The sequence below is a fragment of the Vipera ursinii genome (assembly GCF_947247035.1).
Source record: "Vipera ursinii genome assembly, chromosome: 4".
Lineage (NCBI taxonomy): Eukaryota > Metazoa > Chordata > Lepidosauria > Squamata > Viperidae > Vipera > Vipera ursinii.
This window is the reverse complement of record NC_139514.1, coordinates 25,504,795-25,520,497: the sequence shown is the minus strand read 5'-3', so window position 1 is coordinate 25,520,497 and position 15,703 is coordinate 25,504,795. Positions and strand designations below refer to the sequence as shown.

At 33.7% G+C, this 15,703-nt stretch overlaps 1 protein-coding gene across 4 annotated transcripts in view; it reads left to right on the top strand.

Annotated features, from left to right (window-relative positions):
• DCLK1 (doublecortin like kinase 1) overlaps positions 1-15,455 on the top strand; it is a gene marked incomplete at both ends in the record, with an annotated part of 182,047 nt that extends 166,592 nt beyond the window's left edge. For 2 of the 4 annotated variants that reach the window (XM_083361891.1, XM_083361893.1), the window contains 2 exons: positions 6,771-6,844; positions 15,291-15,348. In XM_083361891.1, the coding sequence (XP_083218017.1) occupies positions 6,771-6,844; positions 15,291-15,348 (132 nt within the window). Of the gene's footprint in view, positions 1-6,770; positions 6,845-15,290 lie in introns of all 4 variants that reach the window. The other 2 variants (XM_083361890.1, XM_083361892.1) reach the window with 1 other exon arrangement.
• Between the last annotated feature and the right edge of the window lie 248 nt (positions 15,456-15,703).

The window sequence follows — 15,703 nt, the reverse complement described above, 5'->3', positions numbered from 1 at the left end:
AAGTAGGGCTTCAATTATGACCTTAATGGAGCCTGCCCATTATGATTATAAATCATGATGATCTTAAAACAGATCACCCACATGACCAACCCAATTGTATGACCTTTTTTGGGTGGTCGTTAAGTGAATGCCACATTCATTAAGCAAACCAACTGTTTGCTATGGGCCAGTTTTACCAAAACTCAAAAATAAATGACAGTTTTTGGCAAAAATATGGTAAAATATGGTCACATGACTTTGGGACACTTTAAATAACTGTAAATGTGGGCCAGTTGCCAAACAATTGACATGAGATCATGTGACCACAGGGGTGACCGTTGGAACTTCAGAACCAGGAAGGTGATTACAAATGGTTGCTAAGTCAAGGACTACTTATAATTAAGCACAACCTAATCCAGGAAGGAAACTAAATGTAGTACTGAAGCTTGGATATAGGCTTAGAAAGGGCTTGCTGAATATATGAAATCTAAATACTGCCTTCTCTATCCATAAGGCTTCCCCCATTTGCTTTAAATGTGGTGTATTCATTCTCTTTACAAATACAAGGTTTGCCATTCTAATTTTTTTCCACAAAAGAATGGCACTCATAAAATAATATAAAAATAAAGGACAAATTATTTACCATACAACATAATATTATTGGATAGAAGAGAATATTTGTAGCTTAGGGGTGAAATGTGGGGTCCTTGGTGCTCTCTAAGCTGGCAGTTTTCTTGCAGATGTTTCATTACCAAACTGATGATGTTACCTAGCTTGGTAATGAAATGTCTGCAAGAAAACTACCAAGTTCAGAGAGCACCAAGGACCCTATAACATCATCCATTATAAAATGAAGTCTGGAACACTATAGGCATATTATATAAACATTATTAAAGTAGTTCAAAAGCTTACACTACAATCATTTAATTTTATTTACTGATCAAAAGTGTCTAAAGCTTTCTCTTCTCCTGAAGTTCACCGAAAGTGGTATTCTGGAGTGGGTGGGAAGGTCAATTCCTACTGCAAATTCCATCTTCTTCATAATACTGGCTTAATGAAAGAGGGTCTTTCACATTTCACCCCTAAGCTACAAATATTCTCTTCTATCCAATAATATAAATGTCTTACACAAAAGTATAGGTAGCTTTATACTTAGATTCTTATATTTAAAGATTGCCATATATCTACATCACTACATGTGTACACATTAAGAAGCCAGAGCTGCTTATGGCATCCCAAAACACATACACTATATATTAATATACAGCACCATTACCACTATTAGTCTGATAATAAACTGTCCGCCTTTTTCAATCAACCCAGCCTTTAAATCTGTTTTTTTTAATCATTTCCCCTCTCTGAAACCCCAAAGTAAAAGCGAACATACTTCTGACATTTTTAACATGAACTTTGAAATTGTGTAGCAGCTGCTCAGAGTTGCTTTTGCTTTTCTTTACAGATTTTGTATAAGTTCGTTTTACCCAATTCCTCTTGACACTGGAAAAATGAAAGATTTTCAAAGAAAATTATCTTTTAAAAATGAAAAGTGGTTAGCATTTTTGTGGGTTTGATGGCATATTCACATCACTCTTCTATTCTCTCTGTCAGCGGTAGACATTTAAAGGGAGACATTTAAAGGGAGACATTTAAAGGTAGACATTTAAAGGGAAAATACAATGACAAACTTTGCTTGAGTACTGTTGATGTTGATATTTAGGCACTTATCACTTCATCTGCCATTTATGCAAATGCATATTAAATATTAATAGCTTGTTCACATTTTCTTGAACAAATAGGTTTCTAAACATCCACTTATTATTATTATTATTACTTTTCAGATTCTTAAATGAAATTTCTCTCTCTGTGCCATGCCGTGTAACCAAGGCTAATATAATCTTTTCTCTGAGGTTATATTTTCAATAAATAGATAAAGACAGCAGCATCAGTAAACTATTTTCTTTACACTCTTTGATTAGACTGAAAAAATGCTTTAAAATAAGAAGTAATTGCTTCAATACTGTGAGGACTTTCTAGCAATTTGTCACTGTTTTCTCTGAGTATTTCAAAGTAGTGACTTAACTGCTGCCTTGTGATGTCTGTAGTTACTAAAGAGGAGAGCTAGTAATTAGGGTTTAACAGATGTCTTGAAAGACTCACAGGGAAGTGGTATTGCCCTACAGAGTTGATTAATAACATTCTCCTGTTTTGAAATTAATGAAAACAAATGAGCCCTTTTTTAAAAAAATTAACAGGGTGATAGTATTGTATACTAGTGAGTTGCAGTCCAATTTATTTTCCTTATTGTGATTGGTTGAACTATATTGGGTGAACTAAGATCTAAGTTTGCTTTCATTTTTTTGAGTTTCCTTTTTTACCTATGAAAGTAAATTATTTTTGAGGCTTGCAAGTACCATGTATTGATGAAAAGAAGAAAAAACAAATATAATGAAAATATATGACCTGCAATTCTCAGAATGGTAAATACAATCCAATGTATGGGATTTTACATGACTTCCACTTCCCTCTATTTTTACACAATATATATCCTGTGGCATTTTTTTTTAATTACATTGACTACCAAGTGGTAAATAGGTAATCAGGCATAGGTAGACAGAGAGAGGCATGACATAATATAACCCTGATGTCTTTCAACTCACAAAGCTTAAGGCAAGCTGGGTTGCATATAGCATTCTGAAAGCCTCTCTATAGCTGTTTCTGCAGCAACCTAATACCAGGACCTGGATAGCTGCTAAAGCTACTGCACTATTTATATAGTCATTTAAAATGTGAAGGTCCATGAGTTGAATTTCCACCACAGGATTTGAATGCCATAGAATAACATCTGGCTCCCGCATCACAAAAATTCCAAAGGTGAGGAAACTAGTCAGCTAGTGGTCCATATAGCTGGAAATTAGAATCTGCAATTGTGTCTGGAAAATCGTTCTGTTAGTTTGATTGACTGAATAACATTAAAAGAACAATAAATTATATATTAATACAAATATCAATTTAAACTGGTAAGCAACATTTTAGAAATGGTTTTAAAGAAGAGCTAAGTGCTCCAAAAATAAAGTAAAGCTAGTGTAAACCATAGCTTCTAGGCTTACATTATATCATGCTTCTGTCCAACCAAAGCTTATTTGATTAAGAGTGAAAATCAGAACAAATATTGGATCATGTAAGACTCACTGGCTTCCACAATAACATTCCATTTTTAAATTTTGATCCTAGAGGATCTTAGAGACTATCTGTACCCAAGCCCTCTTTAGTGCAGGAATCCGCTATTAAAGTTTCGCCTTGATTGCAATTTTATTTTTTTTAAGTTGAACCCTTCAGCTACATCAGCCCTGTAAGGTAGACTAGAGTCACTGAACAGTTTTACTAGAACATCTGTAGTAACAGAATCTTGCAACTCTGAATATACTTCTCCTCTCCCCACCCCTTGTATTTTTGTGTGAATCAAGTGGGGTGAGTGGGCCATCTGACACAAACCAAGCTTTATTTATAAGATTGTTGTCTTAGTACTGAATCTTTCTTCTGTCCTCTATAGTTACTACAGCCACTTAAAGAATGGTCAGTCAATTAAACATTTTCACTTGGTAGATTAAATTTACATATATTTTTACATTGTTTTAAAATTCAATAAACATGCCTAGTTCAGTTATGGAAGTTGTTGCAATCAGGTGTAATCACCACCAATGGGAATGCACTAATTCATGACAAATCTACCTATCAGTAGATCAATCTTGATGCCTAAATACTCTTTCCAGATCTTAGAATGATAAAATCAAGACTTTTTTGAATTGAGCAAAATTCAGTTCATGAACACATCTATGAACATTATTTAAAAACCAAAATATGTGCACAGAACACATTTGCCTACATATTTTTCTCTACAGAGCTGGAATTTTCTGGTGGTCTTGCAGGGAAGCACTGTGATGAAATGTGATCTCGATTCCCAGGAGGAAAGGAGTGCATTCCAGAGGAGAAAAAGTCAGCAAAGTTAATAGTTAATAGTTCCCAGAATATATGGTTTGTGGTGCAGGTTGTCTGCTTTATTTTGACTGGATTTCTATGTATAGGTAAAGGACACTGCCTAAAAGAATCTCAATACAGTATATTTGTGCCTTGGGTTTTGGACCCTGGCATCAATCTTGCCAAACTAAAGCAGACAACTCTTAACTGTGCTGCCTTTTGCCCCTCTGGAATGCACAGCGTCCTGGAAATTTGGACCGGATTCCTTCACAAACACTAAGCCCAGGGTAGGGGACTGTAATTGTCCATATTTCTAAACTTTCTAAACTGATCACTATGACACACAGAATTTGGGATTTAGATGGACCTTTTCCTGATCCATCAGGATTTCCCTTTTGTCTTTCCAAGCTTTCTTTCCATACAAGTAAGGGAGCTTAAGAGTTATGCATTTTCAGAATAACTGTTCATCAGATTTTTCATTCTTGAACCAGCACATCTTTGAGGGCTAGGGTCCTCTGTTTACATAATTCCAAAAGAATCCAACAGAGAGAGTTTGCAAAAGTTGAGGTACAGCTTAATACTCAGTGAGCATCTTTCCTATCACAAGTCCCTTCAGATAACCTTTTGAAGACTTGGAGACTGTTCATCTCCTCTCCTGCTCCTTCTATCACAAAGGGAAATGTCTTTACCTTAGGTAGATTAAAAAAAATAGATACATTATGCTGTCAGCACTTGGTCCTATTAGATAGATGCAATTGCCAGCATCAAAAGATACTGCTGGAGTAGTTGGAGAAGGCATTTCTCCTTCCTTTTTTTCTTGTAGAAGGCAATAAAAATGTAGGAAATACACAGAATCTATGATGTAAGCTGAATGAAGGTAGAAGACTGAGTGTGTCTGTCTGTCTGTTTCTTTCCCTCCCTCCCTCCCTCTCTCTCTTTCTCTCACACAGAAACACATGTTCTGCTGGGGTTACCATAATCTCAGATGATTGTCCAAAAGGACTCAGTTGTGATGGAGTTGTGATGGAACAAATTCTTCTTCTTCTTCTTCTTCTTCCTCCTCCTCCTCCTCCTCCTCCTCCTCCTCTTCCTCCTCCTCCTCCTCCTCCTCCTCCTCCTCCTCCTCCTCCTCCTCCTCCTCCTCCTCTTCTTCTTCTTCTTCTTCTTCTTCTTCTTCTTCTTCTTCTTCTTCTTCTTCTTCTTCTTCTTCTTCTTCTTCTTCTTCTTCCTACTCCTACTCCTCTCTTACACTGGATGCAACTCAGGTGCAAAGAGCTTATATGTGTGAGCTACCCCAATTCTGCAGCCTTAAGTGGCTTGTGAATTGTACTTTTCATTGGCACCTAAATCTAATTTAAGCAAAGAATTTATTTGATTTTTTTAACTTCCAACTATATGTTATTTATAATTTGATTAGTGTTGTTGATTTTGAGTACTTAAAATGCTGAATTAAAAAAGGGATACAAGCCAATATTTTTTCTCCACTCAAGTAATTACAGTTTAATAAAATATTTTGTTTTGAAATTCCTAGACATTGGCTGTTCAATGTTATTAGTGCATTGCCCTCAGACAACAATAGATGGCAGCAGCAGATCTTGGATATAGTACTAGATACAATATAAGGCCATCATTTTAGCTGGAAGTCTTCAATCATTTGGGGTGTTTTAAAGTATTCTACATAAGAAAAAAGTTGATGAAAGAAAATAAACATTATTTTCTTTATGATCTGGATTCAAAGTCAGAATGCATACTGCAACAACTAAATAACTGATTTTTTGGAGCTGTTTCAAGCTGCCTCTTGTAATTTAAATTGTAAACTTCTGGCCTTATGTCACTCTAACAAAGCATACATAAACACAAAAGGGATCTATCTTTGTTCTCTTTTCTGCATGTGTATGTGAATGTTAAAACATTTTCAAGTACTCAACTGTATAATATGCCTTGTTCCCCTTTCTGTATCTGAAGAACTACCTGCACTAAAATAGCTTTTAATTACTTATTATGTGGTGCCCTGCTACACACAATGGAAAGTATTGTTTAATAAAGAATAAAATCACCCTTTTGTTATTCCATTTAATCAATGAAATTAAATGGAATAGTTTCTTTTTCTTTGAGTTTCAAGAAACATGCTCCTCCCAAATTAATAAATTAAGATTGTACTTTGAATTCTGATAAAAGGGTTGCAAATTTATACATTTTTAAAAGATTAAAATGTAGACTGTAGTAAAATACAGTTATCTAGCATTTTTCTTTGTATTTTAGATCAGTCTCTTTTTTCAAACCAACAAGATTGGTGGGAATGTCAAAATGTTATCTTTTCATATTTATACATTTTCATCAATATGAAGCAGCGTGATTTTGATCTGTGAAAATCTAATCTATTTGGTTATAGAGATGGCTATTGTGATTTATAAAAAAATTCAAGAAATACTGAAAACAAAACTGTTCACAAAATCTTAATTATAAAATGGGAAAACCTTACATGATGCCTTAAATAGCCCTATCTTGTTTATCTTCAAACCGATTACTGTTTCAAGTTGAAATAAGTGCACTATGTAGTCATTAATAAACAAGATACTAATTTAGCCAGATAAATTATTTGTCTAGGATTCTTCTTCATTATTTGTTTATTTTCTCTTTTTTCCCATTTCCAATATGTAGTTTTTATTTTGATTTTATTTTTAAAATGTTAGCGTACTACCATGTGAAACTGGAAAATAAATATGCACTAATAAATAAGGAACAGTTTTGGTCTGGAGGTCTTAATTCTCTAGCACAATATCGATCCACTGAGTTGCCCATTTCTCTCTGCTCAGCTGGACCACGGGTTTACCATCAAGAGATCAGGGTCTTTGGACTACTACCAACAACCAGGAATGTATTGGATAAGGTATGAGATGGTACAGCTCCAACAGTCAGTGTTTCCATGGCAACGTGCTGGCAGTCTCCATTAACCAGTTACTTCACTGAATAAACATGTTTTTTTTATTTGTTACCCAGTCCATATGCTGCTTTATCAGTTTCATTTGAATCTTGATCGAGATGCCACACCCCTCATTCCCTTTCTTCACCCATTATTCACACTGACATTGCAAGCTTATTCTTCATTGCACATGCTCAGTATCAACTGCTCCCTATAGTTAAAAGGACAGTGTATACAGAAAAATGAAATGTTCACGCAATATTTTATTTTATGTTAACAGTTTTTAAGTCATTTAATATCCTGTGTTCTTTCTTTTTCTACCTATGAAATGGCAACAGGATATCAATACATATAGAACTACATTTATATTTATTTTTTGTCTCTGAGATACAAAATTATATACTGTCATTTTAAATTTCCCCTTCCCAACCACAATCCTTATCTTAGAATGAACAATGCATTGACATGACATAGTATTGAGAAGCTTTACCCTGTTCAATGAAATATAATGCATTGTATGTGCTCTGGTTAGCTTGTGTTTTCAAAGTATGCACATTTTTGTTACTCCGTTTTAAAAGAAGTGGATAAAAATGATATTGCATGAATCTACCTCTCTCTTTAGTACATCACCTTTTATTATGTGGTAGGATTGTGACTAAGAATTCTTGTTCAATTGAAAATAGGTGTTATCTGCAATGATGCATTATTTTACTACAAAGATGAATACAGTATCTAGTATATATGATATTTATTGATGTTCAGTTTTTATACATTTTGGTAACTTTATAAAAATGAGTTTTTGTAACTGTTGAAAAGACTCAGTAGGATGAACTAAATATTGACAAATATTTTTATGTTCAAGGAATTGCTTTCAGTTCTGTAGAAGACTTGTCCAGATTATGCAGATCTAACCTTTATTAATATAATTATGGCAGTAGTCAATGCAAGCATTTACAGTAAATTAGATATTCCCTCTACATATTTTAATTAAAATGTCTGGATTAGGTTGCAATTTTTCCAACCTTTAGAAAAATAACCTTTCTTGTGTCCAAGAAATTGATTTTTATAAGAAGAAAAAGTTGAATGGATGCCTTCTTGAAGTATATATTCAGTTTCTATTCTATTCAAAATCATATCTATATGTCACAATATTTAAAATCTTTAATCAGCATTTATATAATTGCATGCATTAGATTATGCATACTTGCTTGGAAAATTCAAGACTAAATATGTTTATTTGACTATCAAGACTGCTGGTAATACCAAACAAAATTAATAGAAATTACTGCATTTTTGGTAACTATGATTTAAACGTTTGCTTTACTACTTCCTATACACATATAGATTGATCATGTGTTGCATACTAAGTATACCAGATTTTTATGTAAAGAATAAATTGGGATAACAGTTTTATATCAGAAGGAATATTTAGATGTGAATTCATACAGATGAATTAAAAATTCCAGATTCACTAATTAAAGCAAAATATGTTGATTGGAAATGCTTTTATCCCTTCCCCTAATTGAAATTTTCTATTTAGAACACTGTGTTTTTAAAATGCAAAAAGATACATAATCATAATGTTAGAAAACATTATTTGGAGAGGTTTTCTGATGGTGATGTCTCTTGCAGTTTCTAGCTTTGAGGAGCAGGTACAAAAATAAGTTGTATTAGTTTTTAAATACCTTCATCTCCAACTTCCACTAAGTAGTTGAATCTCTGTCCACAGGAATATATCAATAGTACCATAACCAATGTATCCAAAAGTGTGTGAGATATGAATAAATGTATTCATATAAAATATATGCTGTCTACTGCTTTAGAGGAATTATGAAACCCATCTTATCAGATCAGTTAAGACATGAAAAGGATAACATTCAAAGATTAGCATATATCTAGGCAATATACTGTATGTAGTTCAAAATACTATAAAATTATGAATAGAAAGAACTATTTAAAAATTAATATGAAGACTGTACATGGCATGGTGTCCATGCTGGCTTTTGACTCAGTTTACAGATTATATGTATGATCTTGACCAATGGCTTTTTAATATATATATACACTGGAAAACTGGTCATTAATGGGTTACACTGTACATATGCAGTAGATCAAAATAATTGGTACCATTGCTCAATCAGTGAAAGGCCAAAAAAAAAACCAGAACAAAAGTATAGTACAGTATTTTTAAAAAGTTTGATTCTGATGTTTCCATCAGAAATTTTCTGTACTGTATTTTTATTCTGGGGTTTGTTTGTTGCCTTTTCTTTTTTTTAAGCAACACGTTTAATCATGTGTGTCTGTATTTGTGTATGCAAATACATTTACCGTATGCACTTGTCTCTGTGAGTTCATATATGAGATGTGTGTGTGTTTGTTGTAGGGTCTGCTTTTTTGCTATTACGAACTATAAATAGTAATATAGTTTATATAATTTATAATATTGTTTATATACTAGGTAAAACCCTGACCTTAGCAAAGCAGAGGATTTGGGACCTAGATATCCAAAATGACAGAACCAAAATCTTCTGTTCCTTCTCCTTGGACTATCAATAGATATTTTGTTAACATTACAAAGGAGATTATTTATTTTAGCCAAATTGGGGTGTTATTAGGATGATAGCTAATATAAGCCTTCCATATGAGGGCCAATTTTTTTCTATTCAGACTCAGAGGTGGAATCTGTCTCACATGTGCTATTAAAATGCCCATTATAGATTGCCATCAAGTTTAATACTTCCAATTGTTAACAATTCTAATTGCCATTGTGAACAGGAGGCTATTACCCTTCTCCTGGGTGACCGTCCCTCAGAAATATCTAAGAAGATTGAAAACTTCTTATCCATAACTATAGAAGCTATCTGGTTCCTCCCGCATGTTATTAACTCCTTAGCTGCTAATCATTTTAGGATTTTCTTGCTATTTTAAAATTTCATTTGTATAGTTATTGTATTGCATGCTGATCTTTTTATTGGGTTCTGTCTTGGACCATAATTAATTTTTTATTTGATTTATTCATAATAGATAAACTATATACAGTATAGCTTATATTATCACATATTAATGATATATTGTAAATTGTTTTTAACATCAGTAATGGGAACAAGTATGCACATTATAATAAACAACAGCAGAAATAATGTTTCTGAAGCATACAGATAGATGAAGAAAGCTTTTAAAAAGAGAAAATGAATGGCATTAAGAAAGAAAAAATCAGGTCCTCCAAAGAAAAACAGCCTAAGATATTATATTATAATCAGTCATGTATTTCCTACACCTTGCATTCTCTGTGAGCGCGCCGGCCCTATGGAACCAGCTCCCCATGGAACTTAGGACTGCCCCCGACGTTCGCTCATTCCGCAGGGACCTGAAAACGTGGCTCTTTGAGCTGTCTGGCCCAGGCTGAGGGGTTTTTATTTTTATTAGGCTTTAGTTTTAAATTTCGGGGACTTTAATTAATTGTTTTAATCTGATTTTAATTTTTGTATGTTTGTTTTAATCTTCCCTGTACACCGCCCTGAGTCCTCTGGGAATAGGGCGGTATATAAATTTAATAAAAATAAAATAAAATAAATACAGATCAGATCTCAGCTTCAGCAGCTTTAAGATGAGTGGATTTCAACTCGCAGAATTCCTTAGCCAGCATGTTTAATCATTTCATGATATTTATTTAACATATAAATGTTAATTTAACTTGGATATTCTAGTATTTTCATTTTGGGGAGGAAACCTTAAAAATGAGTGCATTCTTTTTTAAAAAAAACAGTCCTTGCAAGTGTATGTTATTCATTGATATCATCAAATGTGTAATACTCATATAGTAAGGGAATCTATAGAGAAGTACAATGCTTTCTCTATTATATAACAACATTTGGATTGATTAATATATAATGAAATAATTATAGGTCTAGTAGATGATGTAATCATAATAAGACGATAAAGATATTATGTTGAGCTTCAATCTATAAAGCTAGAGTGTTTTTGTCAAATCACATTCCTTAAGATCCCCATTTAAAAGATATGAATATGATGAAATAAAAAGGAAGAAAATCTTAGCTTTATATCCTGCCAGAATTTAAATGGGAACATTGCTTCTTTCAAAAGAAAAAAAGGAAAGAACAATGGTGAGAAAACTGCCATTTAGTTTTATGCTGACAGAGACAATGATAAAGTAAGTTTGGAACTTAACATTAGTAAAACTGAATAACATTATATAGATTTAAGTGTGGAAGTTTCATGAACCCTTCTTGGTATATACTATAGTATTATACACAGTATCTTTTATTCTAACTAATTAATTGATCAAGCTCTATTATCTTACTTATGTCAATATAATCTCACATACTGATGGAATTTGGAATACAGCGGTACCTCAGCACTTGTTAATTAATTCTGGAAGGCACAAACAGTAGTAAAAACAGTACTAAACAAACCACATGACTTACCTCATGACCCTTTGTTTTGGCCAGGAAGGACTTCCCATCTGCCCCTTTTCCTATGTCAGCAATCTTCCCAACATGGCTAACTTCCTGTCTGTCCTCTGCGGTCGTCCTCCGCTTCCTTTTGCAATGAACTTCCTGGCATGGCTGACTTTCTGTCTGTTCTCCATGGACATCTCCCTCTTCCAATCACAGCAGATCAAGTACCAAACAAACGAGTACTGGGACAACATTTCTGTGTCAAAATGTATCAAGTACCAAATTCAATGAGTTTTAAAGCAGTTGAATACTGAGGTACCACTGTAGGTTATTTAGTATTAATTGCCATGGGGACATGCATGAAGTAAAAAAGTATTTATTATTTACTTATTAGATGTATTATAGCCTCCCCACTCCAAAAGACTCTAGGAGGCTATTATTCATTTGTTAGTTAGATTTATTTCCTGTCTTTTACTGAGTAGTTCAATTATTCTTACACTTGAAGACAGGGATTTACAATTTAATAACAGTGTTACAAATTGTGCTTGATACCAATTAGCTGGTGCAAATCATTCTAAAATAATATATTCTGTTTACTTTGGAAATCTTACCTCAAGCAAGTTTTTTTAAAAAAGTCAAATGCAATTTATGGTGCCTATAGGAATATTTTCACAATAATGGAACAGTTTTTCTACTATCTTCTTCAAGACCTGGGATTTATTGGTGGTCATATTTAGTAATGACCAGACCTGACCCTGCTTATTATTTTCAAGAACAGCCAAAGTCAATTAGGTGCTGGAGAACATCAATAGAGGCTTCTTAGTTGTCTTTGTAAACATTTTCCACATCAATTGTTACCTGGAATTGTTAGTTCTCTATATTTTTCTTGAAACACACAGCAATTCTGTGAAAAATAAATAAATTGTTTAGTATATTAGATCTTTCAGTATATGTTTAGTGTATGAATGACTCATAGGAAAATATGCCTAGATTCATTTAGCTTTTAATCTAGACTAGTGTCACAAATGGCATGCGTAGCCTAGTTCCGATCATAGCCATTAGGTCACCTGACAGGATAGGTAATTAAATCTAGTCTTCCTTTCCTCAGTTTCTATCCAAGTTAGTAATTAGTTTTTCTACCATCTTGACAAGGATGTATGAGGCCATTTAAGTTGTTAAATATATTCATGGATAATCATATAAGGATTACTCTTGATGATATTGAAGGTATATTTCCTGGAGAATAAGAATAGGGCTGTACTTTGTATTGTGTTGTTGACTGAGAACCTGAATATTTTACAGAAAATACTAACTTTTATAGTTCAGTGAATGGAGCCTGATCATTAATGAATCAAAGTCCAGTAAGGTTGTACTTACCAGAAAAATAAAGTAGTTATTCATAGATTATGGAAAAAGTAGAGCAAGTAAATGAATTTGTATTGTAGAATGACGTGTATCTTGGTAGAATGTAGAAAAAGATGGGAAAATGATGAAACATTCAGATGCTTGCAGGAAAAAGCATATTTCTATGATATGATTTGTTGCAAGGACCCCATACTGTTGTTTACATCAGGATAAACATGGGAAACCATCAGAATGGGGTACCTAAGTCTATGAGTTGAAAAATGCATAAATAAGGTTAAATCTGCTAAATGAATTATTCGTATAAAATAAGAATGTTGAAGTATATTTGTTATGTATGACAGAATAAATGAAGATAAAGTTGCAAAATAAATATATGAAGAAAGAGTAAATAGGTCTTAGGGAAGAGAAAGAGTTAAAAAAATCCATCCACAAACTGGATGAGAAATTTCAAGATAAATGGCAGTATATGAAACGGTGTAAGGACATCTTGGGAAAAAAGTATGATTTGCAAAGATAGAAAGATAGGAGGATCTGAAGTCTCAACATCTACTTCAATAGCTGTCACTTTCATGGAAGCCTGCCACTTACATGATGGATCAATTTTCAACTGAGCTTATTAAGATTTATATAGGAATAAACAATCTTTTAAGCTAATAGTGCCAAAGGAAATTTGTAATTGCTCCATAACTTTTCTTCTAGTGTCTCCCAACCCTCATACACAACTTCATATTCTCCACCATTCCAGCCTTTGTCTTAGAAGATAGAAGACTCCTCCTCCTTCTCATTATAAGTCAAAATAATGCTAAAGAGGAACCAGGATCTTTTTTCTTTTTTGCAAACATATTAATACTAATATACTACTCCTGCATCATGGATGTGTCACAGATTGTGATTTTGCTATAGTTCTCATGTGTGGGTTGCTTATTGATCTGGATAACTAGAAAAACAAAGGGTTGAGTTAGACATAAGAGCAAAAGATTTTGATTTAAACAATATGAACCCCAATCACATAGAAATATGAGGATTAATTCATCCTTAAAATCAAAACAAAAAGTTGTTTATCCTTGTACCAGGAGAATGTTATTCTGGATTGTAGTGGAGATTTTAATTTAGACTTTCCTGCTGAAAGGAAGAATTTTTCATGAATCTGGGATTAATATAAAAATGATGTGATGTGAGTCAATCTTTAAATGAACTCCTTTTGTGCACAGAAATATTTTAAATGCAAATCTGTATGTCATAGAATAGTAATGTATGCCATTCTCTCCATTTGTTACAGAGAATTATATACTGTAAATTCTATCTCTGTAATGTGAATATGTTTCCAAATGGCTTCTGCTTTCTATTAAAATATAATCATAAAGTTGGTTTTAAAGCACAACTTTGAAAACCGTTTTAGGCTTTTTCCAAGGACCAACTGTAAACAAAGAACTTTTGGCAAATGATAGCAGTTGAAGTTTAGTATTGTCTTTTTTCCCCCAAGATCCAAAGATGAACTTTTATTGCCACTTTCTATCAGTCCTTTAAATATTCTAACTATAAAACTATTAGTGGAACAATTTAGCTTAACTGAATCCATTTGCTTTATAAACTTTGTCCATCTTCAGCTTTTATTACATTTTGGGACTCTGACTGCATGTTTAAAGACATCCCAAACTAACAAAACTTGGACTGGCTCTGAAAATTGAAAACATGCTTATTAGGGCCAACATTATATCAGGTTATTAAATGATTATTTGAATTTTTGTAGATGTAGTTTAAGTCTTTCCAAAAGTCTCTCTGTGTCTATGTTTAAATAGGAAATAGGTAGTGGTGAGGAGCTGGAATGATCTAGAAAACAAGTACTAAGCTTGTCGCCCAAGAAATTCCAGCTCACACTGGAATTTGGTAGCAATTTAATTCACACTGAGACATGGCCAACATGAGATGAAGAGAATGGGAAGAGTAATTTGTTTGGCTAGAAAAGGTATAAAAAGAGCAACAGGAAAACCTAGTGCAAACTTATGGGAAGGAGAAATGGTCTGTGTGCTTTTGTAATGTGTGTGCAAGTGACTGAGTTAAAGGGGAAAGCGGAGTAATGAGTAGTGAGAGCATTGTGAGAGGAGTAAGCATGTTGAGAACACCTCTCTTGTCTGATCGTTCTATCAAAATCCAATATTTGTAGCAATGTATTTATATGAATACTTTCACTATTTTGAACATTGGCAAATATTTACTTCTCTCATTTGATTAAGTTGCATTGAATTTCTATTCAGAACCAAGACCTCATTTGAAAAAGCAGGTTAGTCTGCATCTTGCCTGAAACCTGAACCCATTATTCAAAGAAAAAAAATTAATAGCTTCCAGAAGCCTAACATATGGCATCCATACAGAGACATGCACTCATACTGTACATGCTTGATGAGATCACACTGCCTCTTTATAGGTTGGATTATGCACTTTGATATGAATTGAGTCATGTAATGGATTAAAGCTTGCAAAACTATCCAAACCTGGTGATTGTGGAGGGTGGGGTGGGGTTAATTTGACCTGGGTTGAGGTTTGCTTTGAAAAAGAGGAAAAATGAGAGTCAGGTTTGCTATTTCATGCACAGCCTAATCTCATCTATTCTCATTTTATGCCCCTGCCAGACCACCGCTCTTGATAAGGAGAGGCAGGTTTTCCGACGAAGACGCAACCCGGATGTGAGGGGACGTTTTAAGCCACAGCCACCACCTCCTGAACTCAACTCTGAATCAGAAGACTATTCACCAAGTTCATCTGAGACTGTTCGCTCACCCAATTCACCCTTTTAATACATCACTTCTGTTGAAGGTCTTGGCTTAACCCTTTGAGATTTTGACAATTCTTGAAACCATGTGCAATTTTTCCATTTGGTTTTTGTCTGTATCAGTTGCTTAACAAAGATGCCAGAAAGGAATTTTACGGTATCTTTAGAACAATAGTTTCCTATATGTTTGAGATGGTCTTTGTTTTCTGTATAGACTAGCCTTCTGCAGCCTGACACCCACAGATGTGGTGGGACTGTCCTTTCAGAATTTCC